This window comes from Orbilia oligospora (assembly GCF_000225545.1).
Source record: "Orbilia oligospora ATCC 24927 unplaced genomic scaffold scaffold00076, whole genome shotgun sequence".
Taxonomy (NCBI): domain Eukaryota; kingdom Fungi; phylum Ascomycota; class Orbiliomycetes; order Orbiliales; family Orbiliaceae; genus Orbilia; species Orbilia oligospora.
Window position 1 is genome coordinate 1,980,037 of NW_011645633.1, and position 23,095 is coordinate 2,003,131.

Here is a 23,095-nt window from a genome sequence, read left to right on the forward strand (position 1 = left end):
AAGCGGCAATACTCGACTGGACGAAAGATCTATTCTGGATTACTAGACTTACATCAGGGAAATCTCTTCGGATCTATTCCGGGGTACCTCGAAAATTCAGCATTTCTCTGTCAAGAATAATGTTGGCGTTCACCGCGATCGATCTGTACCTCGATGCAGCTCGAAGTAACCCACATTTACAGAAAGCGTGGAGGAAGTTGCCGAACAGGTTCCATTTAATCACCTCTGCTTCAAGCACAATGTGGTTTTTGTTGTCCCTACATGCTCTGTATATTCCTCCAAGTTTTCAGGCGTATGACATAAGCGGCGCAGACTTGTGAAATAAAACTAGTTAGCCAATGTCTTATCGGGATATGCGGCATTCTCGAGCCAGGCACTTAGCATGCCCCTCGCACGCGCTGGTTAAAGTTAGTTATAATAATAAACCACCAGACGGGATTTTATGTCCCAAGCACCTTTCTCCAAGGGTTCAATGTAACCCTGTTGAGCGTACTATGTATACGCGTAAGGTTCCGACAACAGCATGAGATAGTACCGCGATAACCATCTAACTTTACACGCTAGTCTTAAGTTATAAAGCTTATTATGTACTATGCAGGCCTTGCGAGATCTTCGACGATTAATGAAAAACAATAAACTGGGGTAATGCCTCTGGTCGATCCTGATTTTTTGAGGATTGTGCTGTCAGTAACGTATTTTAAACTGCCTAGCATGTTCTCACGTGGCTTAGATATAAGGCTAGGAATTCTAATTCCAGACGAGAGTTTTATAGGGGTAACGTTGTTCAACCCATACTTACTACACGATGCGCCGACGTATGCAACCCTTTTTCAAGCTTGTCTCAGTCCCACACATCCTGCATGCGCAGTAGACACATAAAAAGGATATCTACATATTGACTCGATTTCCCCCCTTTAAATTTTACATTTCTCATGCGGAACCGCGCGATGCTTGACAGCTGATGGTTGTCCCTCATTTCCACAAGGGGGCGTCTCCATAATTTAAGCTTTTATACTTTTAGGCTTATCCTCCTCGGGTAAGGCTTTTTCAAGACACCAAAGAATTTCGAGCGCTTTTTTGATTCCCATGCCTGAAAAACAGTGCTAACCACGTATTCACGAAAATTTACGGCCCTGGCATGGGCGAGCCAGTTAGTTGGCTCATTTAATTTATGGCTGAGACAGAGTTCCGATTTTTCCAGTACGGCAAGCGGCATTCTCCCTACAATTCACCCATATGCATAGTAGTATGAATGATAGTACTCAGGTAGCCAAGGAGAATTATGGGCTCAAAGTCGGCGCCAGGAGATCCAGGCCGTGTGGCCTGCCAGTACTGCTGTTTAAAATGGCGATATACCCCCCTCGGAGTCTTAAGATTCCCGTTACTTCCATCCCTACTCGAATTCCCTTGAAAGAAGTGATCAACTTGAAGTCTTTCAATTCGAAGTTAAGGATTCGATTCTAGAAAAATGCGGTTCGATACTCCTTCTTTGTTAGCAGCGGCCCTAGTCGCAGTCGCGGCTATCCCATCGGCCCTTGCAACTCCTTTCCCAGGATCGAGTTCCAGTCCATGTTGCAAGCACAACTGTTCCCCAAGCCAGATCTACTCCGCATTCATTACACCAAAATACCTGGGAAACACCAAATCATTTTGCAGACAGTATCTACGTCTTCCAGTTTCTTCGGTGGTCACAAAAACCAAGACAGTTAACGTTCCTGTGTAAGTTCCATGGTCTTCCTCTTAACTTATCCGAATATATCAATATATTATTATTGTATATATATATATATTCATTTACTGTACTTCCATATTACTTTGTTTTCGTGACATTAATACTCATCATTATAATGCGCCAGGTACTACACTAAAACCATAGTCAAAGGGAAGACTGCCCGCCCGGTCACTATCACCCGCACTAAAACGGTTTCTACAACTGTTGTCGGTCAAGAGACATCCCTGACTACAGATACCGACGTTTCGACTGTTTCCTCCACCTCAACTATCCTGGTTATATCGACAAGCGATGTCACCGAGACGGATTATGTTATCGCAACTTCCAACGTCATCGACACTATCACCATCACAACCACAGAAATTGCCACTACTACGAATACCGAGATCTTTACCTCCACTTCTTATATCCCTAATGCTGGCGGTAGCAAGATGAAGCGTCTCGATGCCGCCGACGAGAGTGAGAATGCTATTTATATTTTCAAACGTGGAGGCGTAAATCAATACAGCTATGCCTTCAAGATCCCGGCTCATCTTCCTCAAGACCTGAAGCCGCAGCAAATTTCTTCGGCCTGCAAACGTATCAATCCTTGCTCCACCAGAACCACCACTGTCACCAAAACCAAAAAGGTTCCACATACCAGGACTTCCACAAAGTATACTACAGTTACTCCTTCCGTCTATAAAACCAAAACTGTCACTCGAACGATTCCAAAAACAAACACTGTCCAACAGACTATCGTCACCACCATCTTCTACACAACTGTCACAAGCATTACAGAAACAGCCCAAACCGTCACCGAAACTATTGCTACTGAGACCCAAACCACAGGCACAATTACAACTACCGTTGAGACTGAAACCGCCACAGAGACAGCATCCAAGACTGAGACTGAAACAGCGACTTCAACGGTAGTTGAGAACTTGGTGTGCAACACTGGTATTGCACTCTGCTCCCTTGACCGTCCTGATAGCTGTTGCAGTGGACGGTGTGTCCAGTTCTTTAGCTCTCCAAACTGCTGTGTTAATTCGGGACAGTCTTGCGATATCTATCACCCAGAAGGATGTTGTAGTGGAACCTGTTACCGCTCGAACCCTGGAGAGACTGTAGCTATCTTCAAATGTGCGTAATCACAAATACTCTTTGTATTCACAAGGATATTATGTGATATCGGCGATATTTATTTGCATCTTTTCTTTATATCGGCCGCGGCGACTTATTCCCCCGATTGTTTGTCAGTAACTTTTGTAATATATACTAGAAATAAATCTCACTGCAAAATAAGCGCAGAGATCAGGTAGATACGGCGATAATGTTAATAGAATTGAATCGGAGTTATGAACTATATGAGCTTTCAATTCAAGCCCATTTAAATCAATGATCTTTATAATCTAGCTTATAACTAGCATCGCGAGGGCACGAAAAAAAAACCTTTGAACATTCCATCGCTGTGGAAACTTCATCGATCGATCCAGGATGGCTGTAATGAGAGATGTGTTGAGACTGTTGTATTTCTGCGCATCTTCTTACAATGCTGCTTACCGCAGTACTAGTGTGGATTATAACCTCGAATCGAACGACTACTAGCTACTATACAGATACGGATTTGCAAAATTAATCAATGGCCGTAGGTATACGTCCAATATCTTACAACTTTTGTGAATTCACTTTCGAATGCTAAGAAACTCGAATTTATTATCCGACCCCGCGCTAGAAGCAATCAATGCAAGGACAAACAACACAATGCGCAATCGCACGAAATACAAACAACTTATAAAACACAGATACAAAACCCAATCCAACCTGAAGCACAGCCATAATAAATACAACCCAGAAAAATAAATGGGCAAAGGACAAAGGTCTAGGGAGTTTACTATGAAATGGGTATTTCAAAGTGGGTCATTAAATGGGTTCACCCATCCATCATCCTCCGGGGTCATGCGCATGCTAATGCTCCCCTTGCGACTCTGATGTCCTCTCGAGTATTCGGGAGATTTAGCGGTTCGCAGACTCAAGGTTCTTTTGATCTTCTTGATGGTACTGGTTCTTCGTTGAGGTAGTTCGATACCTTCCTCCAGTTTCGCTTGGCAGGCTAGACACTATCGTCAGTACAGAACTCCAAGTATATATAGTATGTATACTTAGCGGATTTTGGGATAAATTCTATAAAAGAGGGAATTCAAACTTCGGTTTAACATACATTCGCAATGGTCTGGGAGTTGCTTAGCGATGTCCTTGATATGACTGCATTGCATTTCGCCACACGCTCGGAGGCTGCCTTTCGTCTGACAGCCACAGTGGTAAAGCGTGAAATCTTGGATACACATGATTGACGGGTACGTCTTTAGGAAATGATCGAATAAGCTTCTTCGAGAGAAAAAAGAAGTAGGGGAAATACTAGAATGGAAAAGAAAACTGCACGATGGGATCGGAACCCTTATCTACCCGGATTTCATCATTCTAGCGTTACAACATCCTGACCATGGATATCCGTGGGCGTGGACGCAGAGCCTAGACAAAAAACGGTAGCTTCCTTCCCATATTAAGGAGGTTCTTACTCGACAAGGGAAATTGTCTTGTGAGCTGAAATATGCAGGACAGGAAAACCTGTCCAGTTGTGTGGCAGTTCCCTGAAATCGCGGCGCTGTGGATTCGCTTAATTAATTGTCTGACCCAAAGACGCATTCAAGACGTAGTAGAATGACCCCTGCATGTAGTAGCAAACGCATGATGGCGGCTTGACGTAACTGAATTAATTCATACTATCTAAAGGATTTATGCAAGCCCACGGACTCAAGTAGCTCATATATATTGTTGGTTTTAGGTGTAAAAATGTACATGTGCATGTAGCGGAAAGTCAGATAAGAGCTAAGATCCTTTGTATGCATATGCCTCATCTGATATCGCCCTTAATTGACTCAGAGGGCGAACAGTCAGGTCTTCTGCATCGACAATATTTTCTCGCTAATTCTGTTCTACCAGAACAAAAATATAGTGGATCATAGCCTAGCGTTTGCGGCTGAGGCGAAGGTTACAGTTGTAGACACAAGACCAGAGGAACGGCATTTGCCGGCCGCACAGTACTTACATCAGAGTCAAACGACTGTTCACAGCCACTAAATCGGGCACTGGTGTCCATCAAATATACACGATGTTCACTCCTGGATCTTTGCAATGCGACATCAAAGTAGCACTAAGTATACGGTTTACGCCTGTAGCGGCGGCTTGATTGGGTTGCAGCGCCTAGAAGTCGAAGCATTCCATCTTCCCATACGCCAAGCGACTTGGCTCTGTTACACAGTCAAGTTGGAGGTTTTTGGGATCCTGTCTGCCATGGGCTCGCTCATAACAGGTGAATTCGCGCCTCATGCTCAGCCTCAGCTCAGCTCAGAATTTTCCTGACGAGTCCGTATATGTATCATATGTAGGTGCACTCGTTGGGAGTTATCCTCCACCTTAGAATTAGGCTCATTGTGAGGAATTCTAGAAGGTTATATTCTAGCCACATGGTTGAACATTAGACGGTTGACGGTTTGAATCTGAAATAGTTAAGCTTTGCAGTTAGCGATTTGATATTGATAAATGTTGATATATTCTAATTCAAATTGATTTGCCCGCGCATGTATTCATGAATCCATGAGTACTCGAGTTCGATAGTCCCAAGATCAGACAGCGGCAGTTATATATTACATATGCAACAATGGTATCCGTGTAACCGAATTATAGAAATACTACTTTTTGCTGGGATTAGAGTCATGGGGCAGGGCCCGATATTGTGTTCGCTGCGACCCATCCAGGTACACGTCAGTATAGTACAAGTTGCGCTGCATTCCTCGGCATAACTTACGATTTCGTATCATAAAGCTCTACCCAACTAGCCTAAACCTACCACTTGAAAAGTGCGCTAGTGTGGCCTCGATATCTTAAGCAGGTTAGGTGCGGGAAGCCAAATCGATGATGTCCGGATGTCTATCTTTAGACTGGCTAGACAGGGCCACTTCTATGATCTAGATAAAACCCTGTTCTATGCATTCTCAATAAATGCATCTAATTATAGACATTTTCAGATGTATCCGTCTCGCAGAACAATGCTCATGTATCTTATATTCTAGAGACGTTCCATTCATCAAAGTTAAAATCGAGTGACAGGATCTCCGGAATTCAAGCTTCAATACCTAATCCATGGGGTTTCTACAAGTCATTCGTGATTAAAGGAGCAATGCATTTATGATGAAACCATTAGTTTTCACTTCAATTGACGCGCATATGTAATTAATAATCGTCACCACTCTAGAGAATACTATCCCAAAATTCATGCAAGTATACAGCATATGTACTTGAACATTAGAACTATATCCGCAGTACTAACTAGCAATCTTCAGTACTAAGGACGGCAGCCGTTTTGATCTCTAAATATAGATAGATCAATTGCTGTAGAGAACCATGGGGCCGGCCACGGCGTTCCCTGAAATACATACAAGTACATGTATACTCCAAACCCAATCATCATACTCCAGCAAGCAATACTGGTTGATCCTATATCTTTGCAGCTCCACGGTGCCGGTCTTGGCTCCCAATTGGTGACAAATTGTCTAGCTCGCTATCTCTCTCATCCACTCGTTGAACGCCGAGTCTCCCCTCATCTTCCTGTCTACTTCCATGGTGTGTGTGCCGAACTCCGTCATCAGCCGTAGTTCCAGATGCATACCTAACAACCTCAATAGCAAAGTTTTCCCCGTCGAGTGCAACAGAAGTTCCGTACAACGATGCTAGCCGAACCTTTGTTCTTACTAGGCGTTTTGGTAACGGGTTCCCACCGTTGCGATCGGTGATTTGGATAAGCTGGTCCAGTGACTCGTTTCTCGACGTACGTATCACAGTAGACAATGTACTAGAGTATGACCTTGTAGACCCTATGATATTGATAACACCAACAAGGCATCCTACAAAGACGAGCACGCCAGGGATGAGATATGCAAGGAAAAGGTTCCTTCTATGATATTCGTATAGAAGTTCTGGTCCGTCCGAGTTCCTTCGTATGGTGATTGTCAAAGAAGAAGGTGCAATCACAAGTGCCAAAGGTAGGAGCCTAGATTGTTACATATTCTTAGTCAATAATTGTGCCACTTTTTGTTGACACTGTTATTATTTTTCTACCATACCAGTAAACGATCCCATGGAACACCATCAGTGGACTGAAAGCCCAGAAACCAAGATCAAAGAGCGCCGCGGGGCTTGTGCGAATCTCAAACGCTCTATCTGCAGTCCCCATTGTTGTTCCCAGCGTATTCTGGAAGGAACCCCAGAAAAGTTGCACAAGAACTATACCTAAAGAAAACGAATAAAAGAATCGCACAAGAAATGTGAGTCCTGCGCCAATTCGTAAAACCCATTCTTGGTCTGTAGAGGTACCGACAATGTGTCCATCATGGCTTAGGTAAAAGAAGTGATGCCCAACTGCGGCTGCAACGCCTGCCACGAGACTTCCAAACATAGATAGCACTGTAATCAAAGACATCCCGTTGAAGGAACCGGGCCCGATAAGGTTGGATAGGTTCGGACTCGGTTCTAAAAGACGATTATGTTGTGCAAGAACATTACCAGTGTCGTTGATACCTCCTTTTCGACCGTTTGATAACCGTAATGCGCATTTGGTGGTGACCAGACGTGAATGCGTTTTGGCCCATCCATGGATCCAACAAGAGAAAAAGGAACACCGCGCGCCAAGCAATCGAGTAATAAGCACAATCCAGTTCTTTCAATAGAATGTTATACCGTTGTATCCGACAAGCGATATCCTGACCGAACCCTTTGAAGAAAATAATAGGAAACGGCGCTAAAGGAAATGGCGAGGGTAACAATATACTCATCCGGCGCCCATTATGGTCCTCTCAAGCCAGCTGCACCGCTGCGATACGACATGCGAAATGTCACAAACCCTCCGCGACAGCTCCGGGGTAACATGGACGGGAGGTCAAAGAAGCTGCGAGATCACTTGATGAACGATAAGGACTTTCTCGCATTGTTGGAAACGATACAGAATGATATCCTGCGAGAGATTGAAAGACTTCAGAAGTTAGAATGCGGCAAGGAAGTGCAAGTGCAAGTGGGTGTGGGAGCGGACAAAGAGGTCGATACAACGCACGAAATCCAACAAAGTCGGGAAATACCCGAACAGGAATGTTCCAAAGACGCCGATTCTCACGACAAAGAATATCTACCGTCAGATGGAGAGGACACAGGGGATGAAACCTCCACAAATGAGAGCCAGTATGGTCCAGATAATGAAAACGAGCCAACAGTCGTTGTCAACTGCTTTTGCCATCTCGGACGTCACCGTAGCGCGAGCATGGTAGAAGAACTTGCTAGGCTGAAGTGGCCCGCAGGCACCGACATCGAGGTCATTCATCGTGATATTGACAAGGACCGAAGGAGCTCGGGGAAACAAAAAAAGGTTGCAAAGTCTTCTAGAATGCGTGCAGATAACGGATTTTCTGAGGACTAGCCAACATTGTCACTTTCACGAACTAAGCATGTTGTGTCCATATCAGAATCCACCCACACTGCAAAGCACGCCCGAGAAAAACAAAATAGCTATACAGCATGGGGGATATTATCACTTTGATTCTAAGATCTAGTAGTGATATGGTGGTTCATCGGTACTAGGATAAAAGGGGCTCCTTCCCCCCCGTCAAATTCTCTGGATCCTCCTAGAATTCAATAACTCAGTAAACACTACTGTTTCCTATACATATCATACTTCCACTCCATCTTTAATTTTCTCTCTTTAGAGTTCTACTATCCTGAGATACCTCTATCTCTTGTCCTCACCATTTATATCATGCCAAAGAGACATATATCTCATCATGCTTCCTCGTGATAATCTTATCCTTAGTCCTGAAACCTAAATCTCCATAGTCAAGCCAAAATACCTCTATTTCCTCCTAGACTTTACTTAGTATCCTTTTAAATCACTTCTATTCTTCAACCTCAAGCTTGCAATATCAAGACGAAGACAAAATATTCTAATACACATCTCATCTCTTCAAACTCATACTACCTCACATTCCCACTTTCATATTCTCAGCTTCACATCTTCAAATTCATATCCACAAGCTCATATATTCTCAATCCATATATCCTTAACACCTCGTCCTTAACTTCTCTTCTCGACTATCATCTCCCCAACCTCAAATATCACATCGCATAAATCTCTCTTCACTCAACATCACAAACTTGAACAAACCTCCAAATGTCGCCAAACCACAAGCTCACAATGCAGTCAAATCATGTCTATATATATCTCCCTAATTTCACCCTTCCGAAAATTTCCTCCATATACCCAAACACTACTCTAAAAATTGCCTACAGCGTCATAAATGGACAAACAAATCAGTTCCAACAATGCTCTCTTCAATCAATTACACCCCCTCTTGGAAATCAACCAAACTTTACTCAACCATACTCACTTTCGCCAAATACCTCCTTTGTGGCCACGTTGTCACCCCCAGTAACCTTGAATTGTTTTCATCTTCAACCCAAACCACCAGATCAGAAATTAACTATATCGAAATCCCACATCTCCAATGCAAATACTGTGTGGAAGAGGCTAGCTTCTGGAAAGCTCCTCGTCGAAGGCCAAGGTTCGCTAAATAAGCCCAAGAGCTTTAGAACTCTACAAAACTTGACCAAGAGCAACGTTCGTTGCTCTGGTTTCCTCTATTCTGGGTCGAACGTAACCGAAATCATTTCGGAATTAGGGCAAAGTTAAGATGACGAGCAGATTGTCCCGGGAACAGGAATTCAGGAAAAACATACTGTGGACTTCCAACTCATGCAACGCCGTGATATCTCTTTCTTCTCCGATCCGAGGACTCCCCACGTTTCACCCTGTCAAAATTCTAGAATATCAGAACTTTGGAAAAGGTCGGAAACTCAAAACCCTCTATTATATGTTTCCTCATTCGAAAACAAGGTATTCGGATTCCTGTTTTGGGTGGGAACTGTTCATGACAAGTTTTACCTATGTTCCAACCAAGTTCAAGCTATTCACACCAATATATCCTTCTGATCCTTCCACAACGTCAGATTAGGCTTCTGATCTTTCCACCAATCAAGCTTAGGCTTCCGATAAATCTTCTCTTGCTTCTACTCAGGGCTTAGGGAAGTACATTATATTGTGCTTCGCCAAATGCCGGCAGTAATCTAATTATTGCCTGTCGAAAAGAGTGGCAACTCCACTGTGCATTCACGATCTTACTTTAAGATATCATTTCCCGCTTTTTTTCTATCTTCTTCACTCCGCCTGCTTAAACAAACCTGTCTTCTCAAATTAATTGGAAGCGTACTATGCAATATCATTGGAAATACTGCACTGATATACGAAATCTCTGTTTGTCGGTCGACAACCCGCAACCCAGTTAATAAATTGTCGGTTGGGGCTGAAAAAGGAAACATTGTTGGGCTGCCAGCTTGGGATTTTCGACGAGAAAGAGGAGCGAAACGCTCCAGGAATTAGTTTCCTAATTCGTCTGAAGCATCAAACTTATGTTTGCTGATGCGCAAGTGCTATTAAAAATCGTGGTGGTGTAGGTTTTGGACGAGGAAGAAGGGGGGGGGTGTTGACGGAAAGTCAGCCTATAAGATTCGACCAACTCTAGCATATAATATTAAAGGTTCTGTAGAAATGAATCTTATTGTGGTCTGGTTTACGAGACAAGAGATGATGTATTGGCGATTGAGGAGATTCAAATGGGTTTCCATTGCTCAATCGATTGTCGTACACACTCACTTATATAGCCTGGAAATTCTGGGTTATTTTGCTTATTTTGAAGATTTATATTACTTGTTGGAAGGGATATTAAAATTCCCGGAGCGAATTAATTATTTTGTACATGTACATAGAATGAAATATATGTAGAATACAAGAGTTCCTGAACTCCAAGTACACATCTCGAAAAGCCCATTATCATTAACTTCCAGTTGCTCTCAGATATTAAAGCAAAGAATGATCAACCCTAATTCCCCAAATATTAAGTAATCGATGTGCCAATTAAAAAGCTGGTAATCAAAAATATCTTCAATCCGTTGATAGGCTAAGAAGATAAGCAGCCAAATCCTCAGTTCCCATAAAATGTGCATGAGCATGAATCCCCAGTCCATCTTCATCCAGAACATCTAGCTTCGCTCCAGAATCCACAAGAGTTTTAACAACTGGAAGATCCGTCGCATGGTTTAAGAACCTTTCCGTATCCAAGGCTGCCTTCCTCGTCGCCACGAGAAGTGGTGTATATCCCTTCCCGACCTTCTCTTCTAATTGGGCGCCTCGATCGATAAGTAATCTAACCGTCTCGAGATCACCAGAATATGCGCAAGCGAAATGCAGTGGACTCCAGTTGCATATCACTGGCGGAATAGATACATTGGCGCTCATGGATCCTCGTGAAAACGTTCTTGCAAGTCCACCGAGTTTCCCTCTCCGACTCTCAACAGGAGGCTGCGCATACCCATTTACCTGTCCGGCTTTAGCACAAACATCTGCTTTTCGATCAAGAAGTAATCCAACAATAGTCGGAATGCCCAGCATTGCGAAAAAGTGGATTGCAGAAAACCCATGACCTGTAGAAGAAAGACTGGAGAGTCCTTCTAGAATATTCTTTTCCAAGGCTTTCCATGCTGCATCATTCATGTATCGGATTATGAGCTTGAATCTGAGGCTCTCGGTCTCAAAGCTCCGATAATATGCCATGGCGATTTTGGCGGCCTTTTCTTTCAAACCTAGCATTTGGTTCTGTCCAACCTCCCTATACGTTTTGAGGAAGACCTTGAGGTAGGAGTTCTGGCCTTCTGGTGTGCTAGCAGGGGAAGTCTTGTCTGGCGCCAATTGGCCCTGGAAGACGGTTTTGGAATCCAATTCGAACGCATCGATCCGCGGTGGTACATATGAGTCTGTGGTAGTACGGGGTGCCGGTACAGGTAAGGCTTTGGGAGCGAAAGAGTGGAAAGAATATTGAGTTAGCGGAGTCATAGCTGATTGTGAAGCGAAACTCGTGCTGCGAGAGACGGCATTGGAATGCGATAGCTGAGAGCTATTAGAGCGAGATATCGAATTCAACGGCCCTGGTTCCCCGAAAAAGTCGTCCATTTCAGTATCCATCAAAGGTATGCGTACGGCGATAACCTCCTTTTCGTCAATGTTGCGGTCGGGAACATTCCTATGAATGCGAGTATATAGATACCAACTCTCCTGAGGTATGAACCTTCTATACCCTTCTGCAGCTTCCGGGTCGCCTTGACTTTGGCAAATATCTGCCAGTAAGCCAACAGAAGAACGAAAGCGTGAGTCTTTCTTCCCATGCATTTTCTTTCTTTTCTCGCTGGCGGATTTTGCACACGCTCTCGCTTTTTCTTGAAGCCCTTTGCCCAAATACACCAAGGCCAGCTCATGGAGGATACTAGATTCCATCCACTCTAGAGAATCAGTGGTCGGTATGAGCGTTTGCAAGCTAACAAGGAGAGCAAGAGAATCATCCCATCGTTGCTGTTTGCATAGAGTCTGCGCCAGGTAGAATTTGATTTTTGTCATACTCCCATCAGAAGGTTTACTCTTTTCACCTTCCCCAGCCTGGACAGCCTTTGTAAAGAATCTTTCGGCACTAGCGTAGTCCTGTTGTTCAAAATACCGTAAACCGGCCTGGAAAAGATTATCCTTAAACCCGCCATCAATATCCGAGGAGTCCGAATCCGAGTCCGAGTCTTCATCTTTCAAGCTATTTTTTTCCTCCTTACGGGCAGCTAATTCAAGCCTGGAGCTTTCGACAGGAGGGGTGGTCGTAATGATGCTGACTGTACTTTTATTGACAGAAGGAATCGTCCTAGTAGTAGCTTCAGACGAGGTTTCCCTACTATCTACCGTAGGCGCAATCGTAGGTGTAAACGTAGGCGCATTGATCCATTCCTGAACCCTTCGTCTCTGCGCTGTTGTAAAATAATTCGGAACAGCAATAGTAGATTCTCGAACAGACTGCTTCTCGGCAAGAGTAGAAGCATCAGATATCAAGACCTCTGCAGCTCCCAAACATGATTGTAAATCCTCCACAACGGTTTGTGAAGAAGACACGAGTGCAAATGTGATATTATCACCGGGTTTGGGAATCGGTAGGTCGTTCTTCGTCCGATCTAGCAGACGAAAGATATTTCGTACGTCGTCGCTTAGCTCGTCGAGCCGTACCGACGTATCCGCATTCATGTCATCAGAAGCGAGAGATAAGCATCTGTATGCAAGAAATCGAATATCGCCAATTGTATCAGCCTTATGAGATTCTTTCTATCGAAGGACGGATAGTCCCTTTGAGGATTTTAGGAGAAGAAGAAGAAGAAAGCTTACACGCTAATCATTTGTAGCGAAATCTGCAAATTCGCAGTATGTGACTGCACTTCTTGTCGGTAAAGCGTCAATACGCCTTCCTCCGACGTCAACTTTAGATGTTTTCCAAAACTTCTAAATATCCTCGTCCGTCTACTAGTTTGGATCCCGTCCAAGACAACATTCATTTTATTCAAAGTTGCCCCGCAGTGATCCAGCGACACTACTACACCCTGCCAATATTGGCCAAGATGACCGGTTCCATGGCTCGCTTCCTCAAGTATCCTGTGACGCTGAGGATCACTAAACGCCGTACTTATCGATTTTAAAACTCCAGATAAGGCTGAAATTTCCCCGCGAAACGAACTGATGGTATTGTCGACATTCTCGAGGGCATCAGCCAATGTACTAACTGTCTGACCTATCTGGATACAGAGAGATAGCAGACCGGCGACTGAGGCTGCGATTGAAAGAGGATCCATTTTTGGCGACCTTTTTCGCAGAGTTGCGCTTCTGGTTTTTCTGCTACCGCAACCTGCCACCCATTATGTGTCTGCAGCTGTGAAGAGAAAACAAAAATATTAAACCAAAATCGAAGAATTGAGCAACCAAAGAAAATGGAGAGCGGAAGAGGTTCGGCAAAGGATTTAGTTTTAAACCGTCAGACTGGAGGTGTGCCTTTCCGCATCATGAGGTACCGCTGAATGAAGTACTCCCGGCCAGGCTTATCGAGACGAGGCTCAGCCTCGCTCGCGCAGGTGCATCTTCGAGTCCTAAAGAAATTCCCAAACGGGGTTCAATCTGCAGGTTTGAGGTGTGCGCTGCTGCTAGCAAGTCTTCTCGTCAAGTGAGGTTCGCCGGCGAGGGTGCCTTGATTCTTCCTTGATCAAGTCGTGCAGGGGCCTAATCTCTACCTGGGATAGTGCTTATTGAGGAGTCGACAACGCTGGAAATCCAACGTTGAAAAAGAAAACGGGACGGGATCTAACGAGACACAAGGGGGGAAGCACCCGCCATCTGGATGGCGATATCTCTTATGTAAGTCTATAAGTAAGTACTCTTGAAAATTATTTACTTGGTGGGGACTTCACTCAATTTTGTCAATATGGGGCTTTCTTTCAATATTGACTATAGGATACAGCGCGTAACCGTTGCAAGTCTACCTAAGCAGGTAGGTATACATATATGCACCTGTAGACATCAAAATAGAAAGCATACTCAAGTGCCGAAGCCCGAGTCGATCCCTATCTGCACGCTTTAAATTTTGGATCCTTGCTCTAGCTCTCCACACTAACTTTCTTTAACACAAATATCTATAGGTCGTCGCAATTAGTACCATGTTTGAGATTTTGGTTGAGAGCTATTGAAGACCGGTCGATCCTCAACCTATCAATTTAGTATACGGGTACCATATGTAGACACGCCCGCAGGGGACTTGATCGATCCGAATCGAGCCGTGTACATCTATACACACACCAAAAATCCAACCTGAAATCCAAAAGCCTTACAGGAAATCAAGCTCAATCCATCCCACCATATACGCATTGCATTGCAAAACACTATTAGGCAGCAGACGTACGTTTGCCTATATAGATTCGGGCACTCAAATTAATGGTGCAACATCATGTACTCCCCCTCAGCCCCATGGCACACCAGTGCAATCGATCGATCAAGAAATATCGTATATCACAAAATGATTTAAGAGTCACCAGATAATAATGCCTATATTCGTATAGGTATAGGTACGATCCCATAAAGGGCTATTTTGTATTCATTGTATCTGCAATGTTCATGTTTTCGTGTAACGTCCCCAGTTGGGAACGGCATGTGAGGATCGTCACAGACAATTCCGTTCACAGCCAAAAGCTTGATTTTTGGCATTCTTGATCAGTTCTTGAATCCGGCTCCGGAAAGCTTTCCTTTTGGCAAGAAGCGGGTACCGTAAGTACCCAAAGGTAAAGCTTTCTAGGTCTGGAATAGGAATCCATTCATTGAACCGTTCAATTGGTAAAAAGAGATACTAAAGTAAAGTATATACTCAAAAAAAAAAAAAAAAAAAAAAAAGAGGGGAAAATTAGAGCATCAGATCATAGACTCTGGTAAATAATAATGATGGTAAAAAAGAAAGACGTTCAGATCGATCAAAAAGGACATTGCATGGTGGTTTCCGCCGGGTGTATATGTACCAATTAAGATAAATGCTATATGGTAATAGCATTTCAAAGAAAAATCATTTGCCCTCAAAGACCAAGGCAGAGAGGGGGGAGAGAGGAAAGCCTTCAAAGGGGGCGCAAAAAAACATAAAGACATCGCCTGCTGAATAAGATAATCAAGGAAACCATCATCGTCCATATGAATGCATTTCCAACATTTGTTTGTGTCGCGCGATAATAAATAGTCGAAGAAAGAGGTAAAGTGTCTTGATAAAAAACGCCGAAATCGCTTCCGCTCAACTGGTCCAAAAAGCAACTGCTACAACTGCCCATAACCAAACTTTTTCAAGACCTAAACTCCCTTTGTCACCGTTGAGTGATGTTGATGGTGTCTGGGACCGGGAACGCCGTGTCACATACGTGGATCGCTGTCGAGGATGTCTTCGCCTTCCCTCTCCCGAAAATTGTCACGAACCTTCCTCGATAACGAATTCATCGTCCTCATCAATCCCCCTTCCATTGGGATCCCCACTCCCCAGATACCGACTATACTCCGCGATAGCCGAGGACCTTAATTGTCAGAATGGCCATCCACTGTCGCTACCGACTTTGTCGTCCATCCTCGACACGAATCCTCCATACATCATTGCTCTGTCATAACCAGCACCGCCACCGTATGGTCCCTCAAAGTATGCCGGAATATCCAACAAACTATTTCCATACCTTCTATTTTCATCTTCATCGATCGCAACTTTCCTGACGAGATCCTTAATAAAGTCTCCGCCATCTGCGATCAATTCATCGAAACCACCATAGTCCCCTTCTTCATCCGGTGGTGGTGCTCCATTTGTGCTTCCAAGTCCCAGCCCTCTCCTGGCCCTCAATCCGTTGAGATTGAGTGCAGCATAGTTGCTGACGAGGCTCCTCAATCCTTCCTCCTTTGACTCCTTTGCCCTTGGATCTTGTTTTGGTTCGTACGTGTTATTATACGTGTACCGTATCAACTCAACAATATCCCCTCTCCGTGTCGGGATAAGCTCAAAGCTATACTTTAGCTGGTTGCTCAAATCGCTCAGAGCCAGGTGTTTGAGGTATTGAATATTGTACTTCTCAGCGAGAACGTAGAGACCCGCGAGGGTAATGAAGACATTTGTAAAGTCATGAGTTGTAGATTTATACGGACTCCCGCCAGGACCCGCGGGACTACCCGGACGAACGGGGGAAAGTTCACCACCACCTCCAAATCCAGCGAACCCACGGCTCTGCTTCTTCTTTGTTGTAGTAGTGGCCGCGGCGGCGGCAGCAGACTTCTTTCTGTAGGATTCGGAGTCGCTCATGTCTCCGCTCATTCCACCAACAAGACCGGCTAGCCCCTTTCCTAAATTGCCCGGATAGAGTTCTCGAGGACGAGGTACAGGGTATTTGCCCGTGTAGAGATACTCCGAGAAACAAGCGAAGCAGTCTTCCTCGACTTCTTCAAGGACCATCTCATTGGCCGTTACTTCGCGCATATGGCTGTCGAGTATGCGCTTAAGGACATCGGAATGGGCGGCTAGGAGGCATTTGTGAATGCCAAACCGGGTCCGGGATGGACCGATGAGGAAGTTGAAGACATCCGAGTTAAGGATGCTGAATGGATGAATGAATAAAAGAGAAGAGATAAATGTTAGACGGGTTTGGTCAAGAAAGCAATGACTAACATAACGACGATAACTACAAGAATAACGACGAATGGGGGTTGAAGGAATACATACTCTGCGTAAGAAGGCATACGTGAATGGTACGCTTGGAGGGACATCTGGGAAGGAATGATTCTTCTATGGTGCTACTCCCACGTAGCACAAAGAATACCAACTAATCGAAGGCCTGAATGTATCCCGTGATGGATTGAAATTCTGCCTGATTGAAATGGTCCCGCCCTTGCTTTTCGGTCGTTAACTTTGGTCGCGTAAACAAGACGAAGAAAAAGACCCCCAAAACACGCTGTGTGAAAAGGAGAAATTTAGAAAAAAGGAATCCGAGAAAAGTGAAATAAAATAAAAATAAAGATTCGGAAAAGACAGAAGCCAAAGCTACGAATGAAGCTTCAATTGCTACACTGCTGGCTGCTACTTAACTCCCGCTGATGACTTGTTGACAAAATTCTCGGTTCCAAATAAAGAGTGTGAGAGGAGAGGTTTGTTCAACGGGTGATGTTGGAAGGGGAAGGAATGGGAAGACCACCGCAGACCAGACCAGCTGGGCCCGGGATGTTTGGGCCAGGCCCTTGCTCGCCTGCCTGATTGTTTTGGCTTGGTGGATTGTTGTCGTTTCCGTTCGTTGGACCAACCTCCTCCTTTCCTGGCAGCCAATCGAATGCGCCCTGCCCGCACAGAACTTGAAATACGAAATGCAGAAGCCGAATTCGAATGAGGGTGAGTCGATGGGGTGGCTTTTTCGGGGTCCACGTAGACCGCCTATCGGATGGCAGAATGGAAGGGAGGGATTGGTATCAGATGGATAGCAGAGGCAATTATCGATTATCATGTGCTCTGCAGGTATGCATGTATCGTCTCGCCGGGCAGATATATGGCATGTAGGTGCTTCAAACTTGAAGCATGTATGTACGATATGACATGATACGATAGGATCTGATATCCTCTTCTTTTTGGTACTCTTAATTTAAATTTACTTAGTGTACTGTACTTGCTTAGTTTCATCCATCTGGAATGATCCGGTATCCAGTTGGAAAGCTTTCCTATCTTCCATCGTCCCCACTAATCGAACATGCACAGGAACCAGCAGAAGCCTAAATCCTAATCCTTTCCTTCGGTAAAAACCCACATTTAAGGTATACATCTTTAAAAAGAAAGACCAGAAGAAATATGAAAGAAGAACGGTTTCAAAAAAGGTTACGCCTACCAAAAATTCACCGACGTCAAGGAAATAGGAAAATGAAAATAGAAAAACAAAGAGGGAAGTAAAAGAAGAATGAAATCGAAAGAAGAAAAAAGAGTCAACGTCGAAGTTCGGAACGAGAGGCCAAAAAGAAAAGTATGGAAGTATTGCCTTGAAGAACTGGGATCGAAATAAAGTAAAATAAACTCATAAAAAGTAAAGAAAACCCGTGAGGACAGATAACCATATCCTTCGTGATATTCGTCGCAACCTATTACATGGAATGGGAGGGAAAGTTATTGTTAAGACGGATAAAAAAATTTCAAAAAAAAACTCAAAGCAATGATACCTTGCAGCGCAAATCAAACCAGCAAAAAAAAAAGGAAAAGATATTAGTGAAATATCGCGGGAAAAAAAGTATTCAGATTTCCTCCAACGCCCTGAGAAAATATAGGAATATAAAAGAGAAATGTTGTTGTATGTACACGCGCGCCTCGGACCGCTGCGTAGCTATATTATATGGGGACGAAAATCCGGGGTATCTTGAGGGGGGTGATGTGTCGCTGTTTCCCCATAAACTGGCCCCGTTTGAATAAAAAAAAAAAGTATATAAAAAAGAGGGTATGCTGGCAGCATTCGAATATGGTGGGATAGTATGGCGTTTGGGAATTTGTGCATGAATGCATACTTCTAACAAAGGCAGTCAAGAAGTGTAATATATCGTTGGTGTTTTAAGCTAAGACGTAGAATACCTAGATAAATCAATATCGAGGTGGTAATCAGCAAACTTCCGCCCGGAAGGTTGCAAAAAGATAGGAGCTTTATTGGTGATTGTACCAATTCCCAACCATATGTTGATTAAATGACTGCGCATCTGTCCCAATTGGTTGATATAATCCACCGCCAGCCGAGGGATTCCCCACTGCGGCGGGGTGCGGAGTAAAACTTGTATACCAGCTCGTATGTCCATCCATTCCGTATCCGCCATTCGCGTTACCATTAGCCTGTCCGGAGCCGTTACTGGCATGATTGTGCTGGTTATGGTCGACCTCCATCATGGAGAAATCCATACCGCCGTTCCGGGTTGGGCTGTTCAATAGAGGTGGCATTCCGGAACCAGAGTTTGGCCCGAGCGTTGTGTAAACTTCGGCGTAAATACTCTCTCTGATGTCGGCGAATATGCTGTCCCGAAGGGCATTGATCCATTGTTGCCGAATATTGGGATCATTTAGATCCAACGAGTCCAGAAGAGAAGCATGGGTAAGACCGACGAACTCCCCGGACGGACTGATAGTTGGAGAAAACGGTGCGAAAGGGGGAGTAGTAGGTTGATTATTGGCACCGCCACCAGGGCTAGCCGGTGCGAAGTTGAAATTTGGAGAGCCGGCGGCTGGCTGTGTCGCATTTGCCATACTCGGCGAGCCACCAGATTTGAAAGCCGAGTTGAGAACCGATTGCGGCTGCTGCTGGCCTTGCTGTTGTTTCGACTTCTCCCGTGAAGGTGGTCTCTGATTCGTAATCTTCACGGGACCGCTCGATGAATCCGATCCTTTCTTTGGAGCACCGGGAGAGGACTTTGCATCTTTGAGGGGAGCAGGGGGTGGGTTTGCAGTATCTTGGTAGTGCCATTCCGTGAGCTTGTGCTTTATTTTTTTGATGTAGTCAGTGCTGTTTGCGGATTCCTGGAATGTCTTGTGTTCGAAGGAAACGGCTATTATCTCGAGATTTCCCGCATTGAAGCCTTCATATCTCTGCGCCGCTTCTCGCCTACAATTTTCGTGAAAGGCCCCACAGTTAGCATATCAGTTTACCGAGGGTAACAGTTGTATGAGCGGTTTTTTTTCTCTTTCTTTCTCTAGCTATCGAAACTCTTGAACCGAAGTTATCACAAGTCAAAACACGTACAGTAATTCCTGTGCCCTTCGTTGTATATCGACGGTGATGTCGCCTTTGGGATACGGTCGCTCCTGCTTTTTAGAATATCGCGAGTACCGTCTTTGTTGCATTCCACCACCTAAGCTCTGAGGGATTGCTGACCCAGTCGAACCTTGACTGCTCGCCCGCATTAGGTTCGGGTTTGTCGCCATTTGTCGTCCGGGTCAGATGTTCCGGGGAAAGGAACAAGAGTAAGGAAAACGAAGTTTTAAAGAAAAAAAAAAGGATGAAAAGTAAACGAAGGTCTCGCGAAAGTCGATGCTTTTTGTCGGTGCCCCCCCTTTTTGTTTGAAAAAAAAAACCAAGTTCCCTTTGATGTCGAAGAGTAGAATGTCGTAAAATCAGATGTAACTATTTATATTCCAAGTCGCAAGGGTCGCGGGAAATCTTTTCGGGAAGGATATCAAGTAAATAAATAATGAAATCGTGGCAACCCGACGGCAGTCTTATAAGCTGCAAAGCTAGACCGACGATGACGTGCAGAGAGCCAGAGAGCTGTGCGACTGTGCTTCAGAGTTCGGATCCGTCCGTCCGTCCGGGTAAGGATGATTACGACAAGTTGAGAGACAAAAGTACTCGGGATGTGACTGGACAAACCGCAGCGATAGGTCTCGGGGCCAGCGAGCAAAGAATCCGACTGGAAAAAGATGAAAGATGGCAGATAGGGAAATAGCTGGCGTGAGAGGGTGCAGGCAAGAACTTAGAAACAGTGTAAGGCAGATGCAAACCCACCGCAGAAAAGCACAGGTTGCGGTTTCAGTTTCACCTGCGTTCGAGTCCGAGGGGCTACAAGCGACAGCGTGGAGAGGCGGAGAGAAATCGAAAACGCAGTCGAAAGGGGAACAAGAGAGAAGGAGAGACGAGATATAACTGCGGGCGGTGTCTCGGGAGGTGAATGCCGCTGTATATATGATTGGGGATATGTATAAGTATAATATGTATGGGGATGGAGAATATAAGGCTTCAACCAGTACGAATTGTACAATTGTGATTGGATTTTTAATAGTTTTCCCTGCTTTTTCTTTCAGGGTCGTCTACCACAATCAAAACGAATGCAAAGTCTCGATTTCTCGCAGCTTTGCCCGAGGATGTGGCCTGTTCTCTCCTTGGGTCCTCGCTAGAATTGCCTTTTTGCGGAGAGAGGACGAAGGAAAGCGAGCGGGTTTTAAAGTCTCTCTTTCGTTCGTTCGTTCTTTCTTTCTTTCTTTTTATTTATTTGATTTGCCTGCCCGCCCAGCCTGACGGTTGTTTTATAAGAAAAGGTTAGCCGGTCAGATGTTGACGAAACAATAAGAAATAAAAATAATAACGATATAAAAAGACAAAGATAAAAATATATGGAAAGATAAAAAAGATAAAAAATAAAAATAAAATAAAAATAAATGGGCTATGAGTGGGTGGCTTGTCGGTATTATAAAATATGTCGAATACGACGCTGAGCCGAAATATATCTCAGAACGAATTGGGGGGGTGGTTTCTGCTGGCCGAAAAAGTGGGGCGATTATCGCCGGTCTCGCCGAATCAGAAGTCGAGGTTCGGATGGGGAGATCAGAAGCAGCGGTTTATAAGTACTTGAGTAAGTACCTGAGTATATACCGTCGAGGAAGTATATAGTTTTATCTATAAAAAATAAAATAAAAAAACGGGAAGCCGTTTGGGGCAAATCTTCGAAATTTCTGCTGTAGTGTTCGGGGCAAAGGACGATTCTTCTTTTCCCTGTCTTGTCTCGCCTTGTAACCTTTCGGTGAAGATACAACAATAGTACAAATCTAAAGGGCAAAGGAATAAGAGTCAAGCTGCAAGGGAAGAAAAAGGTCTTTGTGTGAGTGGCTCGATCGAGGGAAGAAAATCCAACTGATATCGGAATGGCGGCTGTTGGAAAAAGCCAAGTTGTAACCGCCTCGGCCTGAGAAACCAGAAACAGTCCCCAATATCAACGTAATAGATGTGCTATGTGTAGCCCGTCAAAGCTCTCGTCTCGAGAGGGAGAAAGAGAGGGGACAAGGTCTACGGGGAAATGGGGACTTCGAACACTCGAAAAGGGAGGAGGAGGTTTTCTAGGGGAGGAAGAAGAGGAGGAGTAGGAAGAGGAGGAAAAGACGGCCTGGCCTTGTCAAGCAAGTGACACTACACTGCACTGCGAAGAACCCAGAAACAACTTACCTACTTGCACAGTATAGATGTATGTGTGTGAGTATGTACGGATCGTATGGATTGTACGGATGGATGTATGTAGGTGCGTTGCGGGTGGCTAGCTATCGACTCGACGAGGTCAAAGTGGAGCGAGCTGAAATGGCTGGGGAAATGACAGAGAGAGAGAGATTAAGCTCTGGAAAAGCGACTTCTCTGATTCGATATCTTTTTTGCTATCTCCAAGGACCAAAGAGAGTCGACCTCTCAGACAGTCATGCAGTTGCGCAGGCAAATGTACATATGTTCGTATGTGTATGTATGTGTGTCTGTACCGTGCCGGCCAGGGGTGTCCCAAAAGCAAGGAGTCGAGAGGGATATATTCAAGACAGTAGAGGAACATTAACATTATATTAGACCGCGCCATCCAGACGTCTTGACAAGGGTTGAGCAGGTATAAGGTTGGTGGGCGTCGAGGGCTACAGAAAAGAACGCCTGCACTCGCCAATTGTCAAATCAGATGTTCCCCTCCTTCATGTCCCTTGACCATCTAGCCCCGAATCTGGGAGACTTGCGGGGCTACTGGAAACTCTCCAAGACATCTCGCTCCCAGACAAATGTTCCCTTTCCTGTATATTACCAAAGGCGCAGCAAAAGGTACCGATCTTAGGTGGACCGAAGGAGCGAGAACGAATATACATAGCTCAGCATGTAATGTAGCTGGAGGGCTACTATATACTACCTATGTATTAAGGCTGCTCGTTAACTAGGACTTTTTAACTTGTCGACGTTAATTGAGACACCGACCCCACAAAGACCTGCACCTGCGAGAGGGGAGGAGGGAGAAATGATGGCAAAGACATGGCGTTTATGACCACGTGAACCGACTGCCTTTGCACCACG

At 44.6% G+C, this 23,095-nt stretch overlaps 7 protein-coding genes across 7 annotated transcripts; 2 read left to right on the forward strand and 5 right to left on the reverse strand.

The window, feature by feature from the left end:
* Positions 1-1,468: 1,468 nt before the first annotated feature.
* On the forward strand, positions 1,469-2,862 carry AOL_s00076g575 (uncharacterized protein; the record flags this gene model as incomplete). The annotated part of the gene is made up of 2 exons (XM_011123127.1): positions 1,469-1,719; positions 1,857-2,862. 2 exons carry the CDS (start codon positions 1,469-1,471, stop codon positions 2,860-2,862), a joined length of 1,257 nt encoding a protein of 418 aa, XP_011121429.1.
* Positions 2,863-3,621: 759 nt separating this feature from the next.
* On the reverse strand, positions 3,622-4,059 carry AOL_s00076g576 (uncharacterized protein; the record flags this gene model as incomplete). The annotated part of the gene is made up of 2 exons (XM_011123128.1): positions 3,622-3,824; positions 3,933-4,059. The coding sequence occupies 2 exons, from the start codon at positions 4,057-4,059 to the stop codon at positions 3,622-3,624; spliced, it is 330 nt and encodes a 109-aa protein (XP_011121430.1).
* A 2,209-nt stretch (positions 4,060-6,268) lies between these two features.
* On the reverse strand, positions 6,269-7,004 carry AOL_s00076g577 (uncharacterized protein; the record flags this gene model as incomplete). The annotated part of the gene is made up of 2 exons (XM_011123129.1): positions 6,269-6,821; positions 6,895-7,004. 2 exons carry the CDS (start codon positions 7,002-7,004, stop codon positions 6,269-6,271), a joined length of 663 nt encoding a protein of 220 aa, XP_011121431.1.
* Positions 7,005-7,577: 573 nt separating this feature from the next.
* On the forward strand, positions 7,578-8,237 carry AOL_s00076g578 (uncharacterized protein; the record flags this gene model as incomplete). The annotated part of the gene is made up of 1 exon (XM_011123130.1): positions 7,578-8,237. One exon carries the CDS (start codon positions 7,578-7,580, stop codon positions 8,235-8,237), a length of 660 nt encoding a protein of 219 aa, XP_011121432.1.
* Positions 8,238-10,811: 2,574 nt separating this feature from the next.
* Positions 10,812-13,579, reverse strand: AOL_s00076g579 (uncharacterized protein; the record flags this gene model as incomplete). The annotated part of the gene is made up of 2 exons (XM_011123131.1): positions 10,812-13,005; positions 13,119-13,579. The coding sequence occupies 2 exons, from the start codon at positions 13,577-13,579 to the stop codon at positions 10,812-10,814; spliced, it is 2,655 nt and encodes an 884-aa protein (XP_011121433.1).
* A 2,249-nt stretch (positions 13,580-15,828) lies between these two features.
* Positions 15,829-17,048, reverse strand: AOL_s00076g580 (uncharacterized protein; the record flags this gene model as incomplete). The annotated part of the gene is made up of 2 exons (XM_011123132.1): positions 15,829-16,879; positions 17,005-17,048. 2 exons carry the CDS (start codon positions 17,046-17,048, stop codon positions 15,829-15,831), a joined length of 1,095 nt encoding a protein of 364 aa, XP_011121434.1.
* Positions 17,049-18,948: 1,900 nt separating this feature from the next.
* On the reverse strand, positions 18,949-20,214 carry AOL_s00076g581 (uncharacterized protein; the record flags this gene model as incomplete). Its single annotated transcript, XM_011123133.1, has 2 exons — positions 18,949-19,894; positions 20,033-20,214. 2 exons carry the CDS (start codon positions 20,212-20,214, stop codon positions 18,949-18,951), a joined length of 1,128 nt encoding a protein of 375 aa, XP_011121435.1.
* Between the last annotated feature and the right edge of the window lie 2,881 nt (positions 20,215-23,095).